The sequence below is a fragment of the Drosophila suzukii genome, assembly GCF_043229965.1.
Source record: "Drosophila suzukii chromosome 2 unlocalized genomic scaffold, CBGP_Dsuzu_IsoJpt1.0 scf_2c, whole genome shotgun sequence".
Classification (NCBI taxonomy): domain Eukaryota; kingdom Metazoa; phylum Arthropoda; class Insecta; order Diptera; family Drosophilidae; genus Drosophila; species Drosophila suzukii.
The window spans coordinates 39,753,184-39,770,045 of NW_027255896.1; the positions used below are offsets into that span (position 1 = coordinate 39,753,184).

The window sequence follows — 16,862 nt, forward strand, 5'->3', positions numbered from 1 at the left end:
AAAATACATACATTTTTATTTACTTTTAAAACACTTACGTGAATTTATTATTTTAACTTAAAGAAACGAATTAAGTAACTCTGCTGTGCACAGTTTAAATGGATGCTTCCCTTTCAATTACTCAAACAGAGTGCACCAAGTCTTCCTCTCCCCCTTTACTTGACTTCTTTTGTTTTCCCTTCGCTGTTGGCGCGCCACTGCACCTATACCCTTTCTAAGGCGAAAAATATCCGACTAAAGTAAGTTTATTAACTTTTAGAATTTTTTCTTAAAACAAAAAAAATGTACATGTTACAAAAAATATTAAATTATAAAATATTCCAATGTTACCATTGCCGTTTTTTTGTTTCCTTCGCTCATATCACTCGAACCCTTAAAATAAAACCGAGGAAAAACAAAAATTCCTGCTTGGAATGCGTTATTTTCAAATAAAAAAGTTTTTATTTTGAACATAGCTTCTTGAAGTTTCTGAGCAAGCCAGTAAATTATTACAAATTAAAATTTCTTCCGATTACAGCACTGTGGTGCATTCTTTTAAAAACAAATGCAAAATTCTTTAACAAATGTTCAATCAATGTTTGAGCGTGGTAAAAGGTTTTCCGTTTAACTTTTTAATGAACGCACCGTGGTAAGATCCAAAACAGGCAACCCTCTCTATCATGAAGTCAGCATTGTGATCGATGCTCTATTTATGAGCGCCGCAATGGACTACACCTAATGCCTTTTGAAAGGTATCATATATGTCTTAAATTTCTTCTATATCGTTATCATCCATACTGTAAATTTGGTTCAATTAAATGTTGTATTTTGAGCTGTGTGCCTTACAAATAATTTAACCATACCAATCGTATACATTTTACTTTTAACATAGCATTTCCATAACGCATGGATGGAAATGCTATATTTTGCCGGGGACAGCACCGACTAACTTCAGAAATTCTCAGGGCGGTATAACCCCCAATGTCACAACAGTTCCCCAACATTAATATTGATAGCTGTCACCGTCTTACGATACTAACAACAACACACATCTTTGTGCTCCGAGGGACCACCCATCATCAACGGCCGGAATCATCTCCTGGCGGTCTACGGGCGCTAAAAACTGCCACCATTATGTTATGTTTAGTAAGTGTCTAAGCCTCAGGGATCAAAGATGGGGTTCGCCTGGCAATAGCCCAGACGGAGTTTTTTACACCGATAAAGTGAATGGGTCACCTGATCCTATGGATCTCCAAGGGATAAGAAAGGGAAAAAATAGGTACAAATCGGGACCACAGACGGTAAGTCCGCATTAATTCACAAACATAAGTTTCTCTGATACCAAATGGACTTGCCGTAAACTAATTTAATATTTTTTTTTGTTTTTAAATGTAGCTGCCCGTGAGACTGCTGGGCTGGCGAGGATTGGCCGGCAGAGGATCCGCAAAAATTAAATGTTTCCGGGCCCTTTTCATGGGCGGAAGACACACACTTATAGTAAGAAAAATAAAAATTAGCTTTCACCACTAACTCAATTTATTTAATTTTCAGCACAAGCGTGGTTTTAAAGGTCAATGCGTCATTGTATTGATCCTAGATCGCCCAATGGCCCACAAAAGGGGGCGCCACCGGCATTCGGGTTACCCAGCTTTCGCTATCGGTAGCCTGTCTGTCTCGATATCGGTTTTCTTCCAGCCAGTTCAAACTTGAAATGCAACACCACCCAAGGACTTAGAGTCGCCACCCGGTCTGAAGCCACTTGACGAAATAATTGGGAGCATTTAAATCCTTTCCTGATGGAACCTGGTCAGTCACTCAACTAGCACCGCTCAACGCGGTCCCACGCATGCCACGTGTATAACCACATTGTTGCAATATGCCCTTCTTTACTTTGTGCCTCGTGCCAGATTACACACGGCGTGGTAAACCCCACATGACCTCCTTGCAAGTCTTCCACTCGTAGGCGTTGTTAAAGACCGCTCTAACCACTTGAGCTCTTATGAGTTTTCTGGCTAACTTGGCGTTGAACAACTTGCCAAAGTCACTGAGGACGAAGTTAAGGCGGTAAACTACCTGACCTGGTTTGACCAAGAAGGTTTTGAGCCCGTTGGTCATTCCTTTGGCGGCTTTTCTCATATGCTATCTCCAGGTTCTTTCGGACTTTTTGCTGGATCACTCGGAGTTCGTCCGCTGTCTTCATCCCAGCCCTCTCATGGTCGCTCAAGGCCCTTAACTACTTCTCTTTGTTGTAGTTGGCGCCGTTCAGGAACATGTGATGTCCGAACTCAGTGAAGAAAGGCGCTTCTCCTGTGGCCGAGTGGATCGCGTTGCGCAGAGCTACCTCAATCTCTGGAAGATAAGCATCCCAGTCCCGATGGTCGCTTTGATTGACTCGATCTGCTGCATTGCTCTGCGGAGATTATATCTTTAGGTGAGTAATTCCGAAACTCTTTATCGCTTCATCGAATATCTTGGACATGAACTGCCGACCATTGCCGAGTGTATTGTTTCCTGGACTCCGAATTTGTAAAACACCTCGTGAGTGAGGAAATTTGCAATAAAAATCAAGGCATGACCCATCTTTGACCTCGGACATTTCCCAAGGAAGTCGACGTACAGCTTCTGGAATGGCTGTTCCATCTGGACTCTTTATCCGATCCCGACTTGTATCCGGAAATTTTGTGCCTTCGAATCCTGTAGACTTTGCATCTACGCACTTGAAGTACCATGCCTGGCCAGTAGTACTGCCGTCGCAGGATTTCCAAAGTCTTTTTCATTCCGCCATGAGCTGTTGTTGGGTCCGTATGTGCAAGTTCTCACAGTTTCCACTAGCCCCCTTTCCCCTCATCATCGAGATTCGCTAAAGAGACTCACTTGAAGATGTAAACATCCTCGATCTTCAAATGAGGTAAGTTTTCCAAGTTCTTTCACACATCCTTCACTAAGTCCCGGTATTCTTCCAGTGTGATTTCGGTGGTTTCGAAACCCAAAAACTCTGTCAGATCCACCGCTATCTCTTCCACGCATCGTGATAGGATGTCTGCCACGACGTTCTCGCTTACTTTTCGGTGCTCGATGTTGAAGTGGAAGCCTTGAAGGTGCAGTGACCGAAAGATCCTTTATGGACATGAGCCACATCAAGCTCACGTGATCTGCGATGTAGGTGAATGGCATCCCTTCGACAAACGACCGGAACTTGCGAATAGCCAGGAGGACACTCTTTCTTGGTTACGGGGTAGTTCACCTGGTGTTTATTCATCTTCGCCGAGAATAAGCAATCGGCTGTTCCTGTGACTTCTCTTAAAGTGCGCATGCACAAGGACTGGTGCTGTCGTTAACCCCATCATCAGCCAGCTGGGCCTCTGGACTTAAAAAAAACTTCGAGTTACCAGTTTTCTTCAGCGATTCAGTAAGTTCAGTTACTAACCGGCAGTACCATATAGCAGTCCCAAGGAACGCTCTCACCTCATTCATGGTCCTTGGCTCTGGCATCCTCCTGATCGCTGCCACTCTTCCTGGATCCATCCGTAGACGCCCTCCACCAACTAAAAAGCTAAGATAGGTTAGGGATTTGAAGTAAAACTTCGACTTATGGTTAACCCCACTGCATTCCGTCTGGGACTTATCGATTCAAGAGTTTTACCTAACGCTGCACCGCCTTGCAAAGTGCGCAAGGCATCACCCGAAATTGGTAGGGAGGCCAACCAGGAACCGTGACGGCCGTCCATTCCTTGCTTTTCGGATCAAACTTGATCCGCCAGAATGCGAACTTCAAATCCACGCTGGGAATGTAGTACATTTCGTCGACTCTGGACGGAATTCCATCGATACTAGGCAGTGGGTAAGCCTCTTTAATGGTCATATCCATCTATGGCATTTAAGCTGAACCGATCTTTTCCATGTCTGGACTTCACCGTCGTCCGGTTGCTCAACGGGCTCTTGCTCCCCTCGATAGCTCCAAGAGCTAAAATCCTTCTGTTGGCGGGCGACATGGGATACGGTCGATCCTTGAAGACCTTGGCTCTCTCGGTCAGGTCGATTTTGTGTGTGGCTGGTCGTTCCCAGAATATTGTTCGGACCACGGAGAGGTATTTTTGGACGGGCACGTTCAACGTCTCCACCAGCTCTCGTCCACCTTTACCCAACAGACTGACCCTCGTGCCCGTGTCCAACAATGCCGTCAGCTGTTGGGTCAGGAGTCGGACTTCAGTAAATGGTCGAGGAGCTTCCTTTTTACTGTACCTAACAGCGGCAACTACTTTTCGCCTATGGGTCGTCGTTTTCGGAATCGATGCTTGACCCTCTGAACTTTTCTGGACACCAATCTCATGCCGCCCAACTAATGTTCAGCGAAGATCCGTTTCCTGAAACCCAATTATCTGCGCATACGTTCTTCATATGGTTAATACTTTAACATTAAACAACAGCTTTGCCCTGAACATCTATCTACGCTTGCACGTATCTATTCCGCCCTCGGATCGCCCAGCCGACCGATTTCCGGTCAATACGGGCATTTCGAAGGGATGACGTCTGGCTTTCCGCATACATAGCAGAGAAGTCTGCGATCCGTCGACTCAAACTGCCGTTAGCCATGGTCCACGGCTCCACAGTTCCAGCAGCTAGCTCGGAACGGACTCCTGAGTTTCGCCCATCCGGATCCGGATCCGGATCCTCTTCAGCCTCAGAAACTACGACCTCGCTCACCCTGGGCTTATCCCCGGGGTCAAGCGCGGTTGCTGCCCATATGAAGCGCGTCCTCAATGGCAGTCGTCCCGCAGCTCGCCCACCGTAAGTATGTCCAAGGGATGGACAAACCTGGCGATGTAATTTTCTCAATCACTTTTTGACGATCTTAACCAACTGCCGCTCTGATTCAAGCGTTTTTTCAAGCGAGTGGCCAGCTGCTGCATCGTGTGGACATAATCCTCAGCACTCTCTCCAGGTTGCGCCTATTCCACGAGCCGCCATGCACCTTTGGTGGTGGTAGCCTGTGGTAGCCGGTACCGCACCTCGCACCTCCATCCGCTGCTAATATCGAGAAGAACCAGGAGGTTTCCCTGTGGAAGCTGGGGTCGCTGACCAGTGGGCCGAAACACCGCGTTCATTAGTTTCATCATTTCCAGGAAACCATGCCGTATTTCGTCGCTTAAGGCCCGGCTGATGCCGCATTCCTGAGTCTTGGGGTGCGTCTCAGCTGCCTGGTCCTCGCGGTCCGCCATCTGCAGCAGTTGGTTCGCAGCACCGCCAATATCCTCAATGTTCCTAGGAGGAGTGTACTCACGTTTCAGCTTTTCCCGCAAGGGCCTTGTGAAGTCCCGGGCAAGACCACCGATATCCGTGGTGGTCCAGACGCAATAGCGCCCTCGTCTTTCAAGGACCTGAACACCGCGTCTTCCCCAGATGAAGGAACCACCGAAAGAAGCGCATAACCATGCTTGTTCCCTACTTACCATCTTTTGGCATGTTTTACAAATATAAACCAAACACCTTAGAAAACAAAATTAAACATCCTACCACAAACAATTAACCATAATATTAGTAAATAAACATATAACATATATATATATATATATACATGTATATATTTTTATTTTTTTAAATTTATTTATATTTGGACATACATTTTAAATTTAAACAAATAAATAAATAATTATATATATAGATTAATAAATAAATATTAAATCTGTCAATAAAAAAATAAGTATTACTTCACAATTATAAAGCCCTAGTATATATTTCCAATTCCTTATCCTTTCTCTTTTCCCATCTTTTCAGGTTCAAGTCAAGGGAGATGGAACCGATTACCCGACGGTCGGGTTGCTTGAAACGGACACATGTAGCGGCGACTGAAGCAACGAAATTTTTTTTAGTTCGGCCCAGAAAAATATTTTTTTTAGGTTTTTTTTTTCGAGCTTAGCTTAGTTGCAAACCATAAATATTAGTAAGCCCGGCTTGGTATTTTTTTTTTAGATGACAACTGACCGTGGCTATAGTAATCAGTCCTAGGGTACCTCTGTTACGCTTGGTTTCAAACCACAGATGTTAGTAAGCCCAGCTTACTTAGTATTTTTTTTTTTTGGGAATGCCAACTGTCCAACTGGAAAGCTTAATTACCATCATGGCGTGGTTACCAACTGCGATGCATTTCCGCTGGCAGCCTAGACCAACATTACCCGGTTCCGTTCTATTTCTTTTCAATCGAGCAGTCGCGGCGTGCACATGCACTAAAAAATTAGGTTCCCAGTCCCAAACAAGTTCGAATCTTTAACACGGGTAGGCGTGCATCTCCTAAGTATTGCGATTCGATAGTGAAAAATTTAAGTAAAGACACCCGCCAAAGCTTAGACCGAGTAAGTTTCCCGGCGAATTCGTTTTCTTTCTGTGTCTAACCCCCGCCCGTGTCTCAGGCAGCTGAAGTGGAAAATCTTAGAGTCGTCCCGGCTACGAGAGTGTGTTCCGGCCAGCAGCAAGTATATTATTTTTTTGTGGGATTGGCGAGATTTCTGCCGGCAACGGCCCGAAAAAAAGGGTCCTAAAACCCCCTAACGTTTTCGGGGCACAATTTTAAGGTAGATATGCTCGAAAATAGTGTATTTTATTAGGTATTTGCTGTAACTGTTCCCCAATCGTCAGGTTGTGCCCAGTTAGCAGTATTTAAAGTCGACGTGACGAGGAGTGTACGCCGGGGGGTAGCGGGGTACCGTGGTGGCGCTGGTGGAATGGCGTGGGAGGCGACGGCGGGAAAAACTGGCGGCGTCGGCGGGCTGCTTCGCTGGCTTTCGGTGGCTTGCTGCTGGTGCGTTTGCTGCTGGTGCTGCGGAAGCTGTAGGGGAGAAACCACTCGAACGCGTTTGCCCCTTAATCGGAAATAAATGTACGCACAAACGTTATCTAGGTAAAAGTAGGCGGGGGTACAACCGCGGTTTATTCAGGTGAACTCCAGAAATCGAACTAACTTAGTCTAAGCTCCGCTCTGCGCTCCAAAGCGCAGCGGAGACTTCATGGAGGGAGCTAGGAACAGCGCAGGAGAGCGGGAGCCCGAGAGAGCGGGAGAGCGGTGCAGCTGGTGCAGCTGGTGCAGCTGGATAGCGGGGCCAGTCCAGATTCGCCGGACAGTGGGCCTGAACAAGGAGCATGTAAACCAGGTATCACTAACGAAAACCCACGTGCATGTACCGAGGAGCACCCCCATAGCTGCAAGCGTACATAAACTGGTACCACCGAAAACCGGCGCCTGTACCAAGAAGCACCCCATAAACGGCATGTGTACGTATACTCATGGACGTGTAATCTTTTGGCGCGCACACCCACGCAGCTACACCTGCGGGAAATCCCTAGGCCTCACATACACATCAGCAGCAGCCTTACCCCAATGCACATAGGCGCAAATTTTCACGGGGCTTAACCCTCTGCTCTCGGCTGAGGAACTTGTGAGATGGTTCCAAAGTCGCCTAGCTGGGGCAACCGAGCGGGTCGCAGGTTGCAGATAGCGGACGACCTCTCTCGAGGCCAACTGTGAATAAGCTGGTGGGATAAGTCAAACACGGAATCGTGGACGTAAACCCCAGTAAATAAACAGTCCCGGACAGCCAGCGGGTATTTTGCAACGAAGCAATACCGACGATGCGAGTTGTTCAGCCGCATCTAAATAGTTGCTTTACACAAACCCACTCCCAACACAACACCTACCCAACTCCCACCCCCAAACAACATCTCACTCCGGGCCGGACTACGGTGTAATACGGACCGTGCCAAGAGTCCAAGGGTCCAAAGAGTTCAAAACCGGGCGCTACGTACGATTGCGGATGCGCCTTGGTACGTAAAGAACGATATCCTAGCTTGCGACCTTCACATCCCCACGGTGCGAGAGCAGATTAACATGCACTCAAGCCGTTACAACGACCGTCTTCTAGCCCACGCAAACCATCTAGCAGCATCCCTGGCAAACCGAATCACAATGAGAAGAAGACTAAAGCGAAGGCACCCCGGTGATCTCTGGACAAGAGGATGTCAGGTCTCTCGAGTCCTAAAGCAATGAAATTGTTCAATTATTGTAAATATTGTTAATCACCTTTTCTGTTATGTTTCCATGTTAATTATTCCTCTTCATACACAACGTTTTATAGCCATTAAGTTGGCTGATCAACGTTGAATAAATAAATTTGTTATACTAAAAAAAAAAAAAAAAAAAAAAAAAAAAATTTTAATTAAGTAAATAAATGAATTGTTAAATTAAGTAAATATATACGTAGTCGAAGGCCTCGTAGCTAGCACTACACCCCGTATGTTAGTATTAGATGCGTAAACTATACTATCATCTTAAATAAATAATCAAATAAAAATCATTTTGGAATACAACAAATTTAACTGCTTTTCCCTTGAACCGTTGGTGGTCCATAAAGTTTTTCAATGTTTTTTTTTAATTCGGCTAGGGTTAGAGATATTGTCCATACTCTGGTCGTCTAGGTTCTCCTCTATGTAGAGGGCCTCCACTGCATGGGTGTTTTTAGGGAAGTAGGTGTTAACAGCAGTTCAAGGGTTTCCTGCCTGTTTTCCGTCCAACTGTCAGCATTGGTTTTTAGATAGCCAATAGTTGCTGGAGATATTGCTAAAATTCTCCTGAGTCTGCATGCTTCCGCAGTAGATTCTATGCTACTGCAGAAATTAGCCCAAGCTCTTCGTTTTGATATTCTAATTTCATTTTTGTACAGGCTTAGTTTTGTATGGTATAAATTCTAGGAGGATTCGCTATTGTTGTATTTAGCTCTTTTAAAGTAAGTTCTACACTCTCTTTTGAGGTTCGCCAGGGTTGCGTTCCACCATGGGGGTTTGTGCTTTGCTTTGACTGTTCTGCTTGGCAAGCCCTTTTAAGGCCTCACCGCAGATATCAGTAAATGTGTTAACTAGGTTATCTAATTCTTGACCGTTTCGTACGTGCGTCGGTGGAGCGGGTAGGTTCATGTTGAGGAGATTTTTGTAGTATCCCCAGTTGGTTAATCTTAGATTAGTAATGTTCTCGGCGGGAGGACAGTCTAGAGTTATTGTAAATTCTATGTACCGGTGGTCTGAGAATGAGTGCTCGATCCCCACCTTCCACGCTTCCAGCTGGTTAAGTAGTGGATCAGATATTAGTGTGACGTCGAAGACTTCCCTCCTATTTCTAGTGATGAAAGTTGGGTCATTACCTTTGTTGCAGATGAATAGATTTGATTGAAGGAGATAGTCGTAGAGTAACTCACCCCTTTCGTTTGTGTTTGTACTTCTCCATTGTATGTGGTGTGAGTTGGCGTCCCCACCCAGGATGAGTTCCTTAGATGAGTGAGTATGTATGAGTTGTTGTGTGGTGATGTTTGGTAGTGGCCCTTCGTAGTCGTGAGCCAGATAGAATGATGCTATGGCGGATGCTGCCTTGCTGTGGTGCAGGTTAATCTGCAGAAACTGCACCATCTTTGGGACCGTGGTCGGGCCGGGTACCCTCCGCTTCCTCCGCTATGTCCTGGAGGACAGTGCGCCCTGGTCGGGTTGTGTCCTGTGTGCACAGCTGCTTGAGGTTCTCTGTCAGCTCCGAGTCGGTTGACACGTAGCCGGTGATGGTGGCCTCCTCATGCTCCAATTCGTCGTCGCTCGGGGGTTCGTACGACGCGCAGGCAGCCAGGTTGTCTGCCTGTAGCTTATCCGTGTCATAGATGCGCAGTTGCACCTTATCGAACCCGTAGTTCACACGGTTTTGTTAGGCTGCGAGGGGTTCCAAGCAGGCCTGGTTCAGGAGGATAACCACGTTCATGGTGACGCGCTCGGTTTTTTCCACCTTGACCACCTTCCAACCGTCTATTGGAAGTTTCGGATTGAACCTGGTCAGCAGGCTGAGTATATTCTCTGGTTCCGAGGGTTCCGACGGCAGCAACACCCTCGCTCTCGGTCGAGACGGGATGTCTGCGGCCTCGCAAACTACCAGCTTGGCCCCGGGGTAGACCTCGCCGACCTTGTTAATGGCAGCCTTATAAAGTGCTGCCGACCTCTCGTCTTCACAGGCGATCAAATTAACGTCGCCCTGGTACCACCCTGCATCTGTGCAATCGGGTGGCGGACCTGGGTTCTCGTCCAGCACTTTTAAGGCCACTGACGCAAGTGCCCGTCTAACCAGACCCCATTGGTTTCTTAGGATCCTACCGCCTTCATCGCTCTGGTCGATGACTCCAATGGTCTTCCGATCCTTTACTACCTCAGCAAAGGATCTCGACCATGTGCCGCGGTTGGTTACTTTGGCCTTTTTGCTCGCTGGTTGAACTGTCTCCATCGACCTTTCTCGCTTGTTGCTGTTGCTGATGGTCATAGCGATGTCAAAGTCTGGGATTACCGCCTTTGCCCAGGCTATGTCCTCTTGGGTTTTTAGGTAATCCAATTTTGACGCTTGATCCTCTCGTATCGGGTTGGTGGCCAGCCGTTTGAGGATCCGAAAAGCTTTCTTGCGATCAAGAGGTCCTGCCTGGTTAGGTGGTACCCTCTTAAACTCCTTTGCCCTGGTACTCACCACGAGACCGGCTTTGGCGATACCCTCAGGCTGGTGTAGCTGGTTAGCCACACCTACGCTGGTGGAAGGCTTGGGCTTGTCGTTGTGGTGAGCTGGGCCTAGCCGGCTGCGTTGTTCGCTGGCCTTGGCAGGGGTCGACGTCACAGGGACTAGGGTAATCGGAGCCGTGATCTTGCTCTTCTTATCGTCTTTGGTTACGACTTCCGACTTTCTGAGAGTGTCGGGCTCTTTTTTATTGTTGTTGTCTGTTATATTTTTGCTGTTAGTTAGATTCTCCATGTTAGTTCCCACGAGATGCGGAGAAGGGACAGGTCCACCCGGGCAGAGATCCGCTGTACCCGGGTAAGGCTGACTTAGAACAGGCGGTCGCCACTTGCCTGAGCTCACCGTTTGAGACTAAGTTTTTTGATAACTCGGGCTCCCAGCCAGATTGACTCTCGGCACGGTTCGAATGACACCTTAGTCCAGCCCGGGGTGAGATGAGTTGTGTGGGTAGGGAAGAGGAAGGTTCAAAGAGTGTGGGAAGGGGGTATGTGTGAGCTATTTGTAGGAGGCAGCAGCACAAGCGCAACGTCGGTACTACTACGGCGCAGATACCCACTGACTGTCCGGGGCTACATATTTACGCTTCATGTTGGGGGCTTGGCGGTAGCCGGGCCGTATCCAACTTCCACGCTTATTCGTAACTACCCTGGAGAACCAGGGCGCTCGCTATCCGCACCTGCGACCCGTTCGGTAGCCTTCAGCTCGGCGCCCTCCGAGCCATCCCACTAGCTCTTTGGCCTATACCTATTACTTTATCATGAATTACTATTACTAAACTACTATTAATTATGTTTTCTTTCTTTAAATTTATTATAAAAATGGACGCTTAAATTCCAAAATGTACTGAACTCTGCTGATGTTTTCTCGGTCGTGCATGAGCGTGCCCGCAAGTACAGGTCCTTCGATTCATAACACTTCAGTCGAACGTTACACGCTACACACACCGACGTGGCTCCTGTGGTGACGTAATTGCGTGTCTGTTCGCCGACGGTTCCTGCCACTATGGACGAAAGCTGCTCTCTTTTAAATGTCTTCCCATTTGCGGCTGCCACTGCCAGGTTATGTAGGAGGAGGTTCTAGGAAGATCCACAAAAAAAAATTTTTTGGGGCATCTTTGATGGGATTTCTTTAGGACTGTTTCTATCCTTGGGTCAGCCAACACAAATACTATTTAATATATAATTTTGGAATTTATATGGATCACATCCTTAATTCATGCCCCGCCATAGCCCAAACAAAACGAAATATCCTTATAAACATTAACGCCGTATAGTACATTAGAAACCCATCAATAGAAAACATCAAAACAATAATTACATTTTTAAAAGAAACAACATTATATCATAGCATATAGAAACTCATCACATCCCTCAAATTAGGTATAAATGTAAGCCTAAATGTAAAAAAGAAAAAATTTTAATTAAGTAAATAAATGAATTGTTAAATTAAGTAAATATATACGTAGTCGAAGGCCTCGTAGCTAGCACTACACCCCGTATGTTAGTATTAGATGTGTAAACTATACTATCATCTTAAATAAATAATCAAATAAAAATCATTTTGGAATACAACAAATTTAACAGCTTTTCCCTTGAACCGTTGGGGGTCCATAAAGTTTTTCAATGTTTTTTTTGGTGCAACTCTAAATTAAACTAAAACTAAAAACTAAACTAAACTAAATTAAACTCTTCTTGACACTGAAAATAAATACGCTCGCTACGAAAATGTAATCAATGATGACAGGAAACATATGAAAAAGGAAGGCGCAGAAGTAACAGGTTAGGTTTGATTAGCCACAGGTCTTCAGATCAGTTGTTATCGGATGGTAGGTGGTGGATGTGCTCTGTGAGAATCGGAGTTCACATTTTTCTAAAATCCCCAACCAAATGGGTAGGCAATGTAAGTAGCTTTTTCCTCTTTTGTTTGTCAGTTATAGCGAAATCATAATCGATGTTTTTATAAATTCTAATGACATCGATATATCGATACTACGTTGATGTTTCTTCCAGAAATCTGCAACGGGTATGATCGAATCATCTCGATCAGCAGCAAAAATTTTCGATCAATTCAATTCACTTCACTCAGCCGAAATATGATCGTTCATGATGCATACCCGAAGAAAAAGCCAAAAGAATAATCAGGCAAGAGTAAGCATTTTGATTTCATGTTCGTGCATCTGATCGGATCGCTTCGGAACGATCAAAACGACCATTTTAAGCTTCGTGAACGAGTACAAAGAATGATCGTAGCTAAGAGCGCGTCGCCTCGAACAGAGCATGAATGTTTTGATTTTTGTTTGTGTTGCGCTTGGATTGATCGTGCAGTAATAGAGTTGAATGTATGGATTTTGTGTGTGTTACGCAGGAATAATAGTGCAATACTCATTCATTACAATTACATCATAAGAAATAATAACCATTTTGTTGATTGTTGAATTTTTATTACTAATTAACAAAATTAAAATTCAGTTTTTCATAGTTAAACGAAATTAAAATTAACAACTGACCAGAAATACGATCATACCAATCGCAAACGAAAAGTTCGGTTCAACGAGCACGATTCGAACTGAAACGAACATAAATATACGATCAAAAGCAATCGTGCATATGGCTTCGTACGATCACAAACGATAAACTCAGTGCTTATGAACGATCGGGATCGATCATGCGCAAGTAGCGAGCGATCGGTACGATCAGACACACTCTATACAAGCATGTGCCCAACGATCATTCCAATCGACTGATCCGAACGAGCCGTTCAAATACGATCCGAGTAAATTATCGAATACTACCCGATAACTTATTACTCGTTAAAGATCTCTGGTTTCTTCTAGCTCTAGTTAATAATAGTCATTATAGTCAATAGTCATAATAGTCATCAGGCAGATTTCGGATTTCGGTGTTTCGGCTTATCTCTCTTTTTAGAAAGAAAAACAAAACAAACAACGAATTAGGCAGTGAGGAAAAGGGCTTGACTTCGGTTGTTCTTTTGGTGTTAATGGATGATGTTGGGGCGGAAATATAGTATGCTCAGGAGCACGATGGAAGCGGTGATCGGTCATCCGTATGTAGAAGAGAGTGGTGGTCCTTTCCACACTTCTGGCAGTGATGACCACTGCGACAGGAGTTTTTGAAATGATTGTGGGCCAAACAATTGGCGCAGACCCTGTAGATATGTACTTGCGTTTCTGGGAGCTAAGCCGCAGAAAGTAGTGGCACTTCCGTACAGGAACGTCTGCCATCCAAGGCAGGCTATGGTAACCAATAATCGGGTGGATTATTTTTTGGGAAGGATCCTTCTCATGTGCGTTGGAAACCTGCGCAGAGAACGATCCAATTCTTTGTGGAAGTGAGGCGGACACTCGCCCTAGGGATCCGAATGGAGTCGAGGTTCTTGTAGAAGGGTTGCTTGGTTGCATCAATGTATGAATGTATGTGAGCGCTTGTGAAATCCTGGAATTGATGACTGCTACAAAGCATTTAGAGCACAACTGTTTCCTTTGGATATAGGCGTGAACATATACGCACAAGGTGTTTCTTCTTGAAACACAGATCGCAACTTTTAATTACTGGGACGATTCCAGTACTCACTATTAATTTTAATTGTAAGGCAATTAAACAATCTTGGATGGTATTTTGAAGATACTTCAAGGCAGCTCCAAACAAAGTTCAAAGTTTACCTGCAAACGCTCAGTTTCGAAACCCTCAGTCAAGCTGGGCAAAAGCCATCGTTGGTGAGTCTGGATTTTGAAACTATAGAATAATATGCCTTTAGTTTTACCCGTTACTCGTAGGGTAACCATATATTGTCAGCGAGCATCAAGAGCCTAGTCGATATAGCTATGCCCGTCTGTAAGTCTGTCCGTTTGAGCACTGTGATCTCTGAAACTATAAGAGCTAGAGACTTTGGATTATAGTTACGCGAATGTGCCACACCCTCTTAAACGCCCACAAACCTCTCAAAACTGTGGCTCCTACAGTTTTAGTGCTAGAAAATCATGTTTATCCTATATATATTGGTATTGTCAATACCTATCGATTGACATAAAAACAGTTGCCATGCCCACTCTAACACCCACAAACATCAAAAATTCGTCCATATGAACGCTGACATCACGGAAACTATAAGAGCTAGAGAGATAAAATTTTAGATTTCGATTCCAAATCTTCGTAAGTAGCGCAGGCCTGTTACACGAATGTACCACGACCCCTCTAACGCCCACAAGACGACCTAATAGCGTCTTTCCACAGAGATCCCTCCACCATCTTCCATCTGTTGAACAGATGGACCATAAAGTTTTGCAGTTCCGAAAATTTTTCAGCTTGTTCCCCTTCCAAATTTGACGAACTTTTTTATGCGATAGTTTGGCGATGTTTTTTCGGTGCAACTCTGAACTCTTCTGGACAGTGAAAAGTGAAACATTCACTACAAAAACGTAAACAATGATGAAAAAGAACAATCGAAAATGGAAGGCGCAGAAGCAACAGGTTAGCCAGATCAGCTGTTATCGGATGGTAAATGGTGGATGTGCCCTGTGGGAATCGGAGTTTTACGTTAGTCAAAAATCCCAACCGTTTCGAACGGATGGACTCTATGGGAAGGGACTATAAGCTGTGGCGCCCACAGTTTTCATGATAAAAATTATATTATTAAAAATTATATAATAAATTAATTATGCGATGCCGAACTCACGCTTTCATTTCGCGATTTCAGCCCATTGATATTTGCTTTTTTTATGCGTGTGCATAAACGCAATTTCGTGAATTCGGCAACTCACGAAAGTTGAATTTAACCTGAAAGCGTGAAATGGTCACAATTAAACTCCGGTAACTCTATATATTTATAGGAGTTGCCAGATCGATATAAATACATAAATACACCTTACTTTTAATAAATTATTTTTTAATTCAGTGCCAATGGAAACTAGTTTTTATCTTTTATTTTGTTGGTAGAAAAAATGTTATACAAGCTTGCACACACTTTATCTTTAATACTAGCAAGATTAGTTCATGTGAATCGAAAGAAATAATCGGTTTAATAATCGCAAACACCTTTTTCTACCGGTCCGGCATCTCTGTCAGCTGAGATTGATAAAATGCGTGAATTCGGTCGCGTCGCATAAACAGCAGCAAATTTTATTGCACGCTTTTAAGAAATCATGAAACCCTTAGCATAAACATAGTATATGTTAGCTGATAGGTATTGGGCTCTTCAATACCTATCGATGGACCTAGAAGATGTTTTCCACGCCCTCTCTAACTCCCATACGCTTAAATCTATCTGCCGCAAAACCATATACTGAAATCGCGGTTATTTCCACTTCCCTGTTGCACCCTTTCGCTGAGTAACGGGTATTTGATAGTCGAGCCATTCGATTATAGCGCTCTTCCTTGATTTCGAATTTAAGCGGCACGTGTTTTTCTTATGGAAGAAAATCTCGCTGAAACGGAATTTGGACTCTGAAGCGTAAGCCCCTCTGTGTTAATAGACCTTAACCTCTCCAGGAGGTGTTTCTATTAGATATAAATAAGTATGTCTGTATATTATATTCATATTTAAATAGTTTTCTAAAACTAATAAATGGTTTTTTTCTTACCTGTTGAATTGATGAATTGTTGAAATTTTGTCAACTGCTTATCAGCTGCACCATACAATCTTCATGTTCAGAAATTTTAGCAGTTCGACAAACTCGAGGTCGTTCAGTTGTCACGTACGCACGAACGCACATGATAACTTATCATGGTTCAAAAATTCTAGCATCATGCTTAGTAACAAGGGAGCTTAAAAATAGTACGATTCCTTTTCGTGATACATGATACATTGCTGCTGGCGTGTATTGATGAGGGAAATATCGATAAGAATTAATTTAAAAAACATGAAGTAATATAAATTCTGTACAACTTTGCAGGCCTTTTTGTTTTTTACGTGTCCACGATGCTGTGTGCATTGCTACACTTGGCGATCTCGTTTTTATATATATAAATATTAACTAAAAACCATTTGCTCATAAAGTGATTGTCAAAACCTTACACTAGGATCAATTTAAATCGGCATTTGAATTGCATAGTGGAGTTTTTCAGGTCAAATGTTTTACTTGTTAACTTTGTTATGTACTATGAGCGTTCAGCAGAACAAACTTGATTCCTTTTTACTGATGAATCAGTAATCAGTTATCATGTTGTTCTGCTGAACGCAGACATTGATACATCGATGTTAAGATCGCTGTTAAAAATATCGAGTTGATATTTGTTTTTTTTTCTGGAACACCGATGCATCGGCGGTACATAAATGTATCGTCCAATACATC

At 44.1% G+C, this 16,862-nt stretch overlaps 1 protein-coding gene and 1 long non-coding RNA gene across 3 annotated transcripts; one reads left to right on the plus strand and one right to left on the minus strand.

Moving 5' to 3' along the window:
- The first annotated feature begins 722 nt into the window (after positions 1 to 722).
- On the plus strand, positions 723 to 5,605 carry LOC139354490 (uncharacterized). Its single transcript, XR_011605449.1, has 3 exons — positions 723 to 2,887; positions 2,943 to 3,820; positions 3,935 to 5,605. It is a non-coding gene; the product is annotated as an uncharacterized lncRNA (long non-coding RNA).
- Positions 5,606 to 8,151: 2,546 nt separating this feature from the next.
- LOC139354487 (uncharacterized) lies at positions 8,152 to 16,747 on the minus strand. Of its 2 annotated transcripts, none has more exons than XM_070998726.1 (2): positions 16,152 to 16,747; positions 8,152 to 11,948 (listed from the first exon to the last, which is right to left on the minus strand). In XM_070998726.1, the coding sequence occupies exon 2, from the start codon at positions 10,787 to 10,789 to the stop codon at positions 9,710 to 9,712; it is 1,080 nt and encodes a 359-aa protein (XP_070854827.1). In that variant the 5' UTR covers positions 10,790 to 11,948; positions 16,152 to 16,747; the 3' UTR covers positions 8,152 to 9,709. The 2 variants fall into 2 exon arrangements, 1 of the variants encoding a protein (XP_070854827.1); XR_011605448.1 differs by lacking the exon at positions 8,152 to 11,948 and adding an exon at positions 12,008 to 16,068.
- Between the last annotated feature and the right edge of the window lie 115 nt (positions 16,748 to 16,862).

Excerpts from the sequence above, each read along its gene's own strand:
- LOC139354487 (XM_070998726.1), bottom strand. The coding sequence starts at position 10,789 with ATGGAGAATCTAACTAACAGCAAAAATATAACAGACAACAACAATAAA.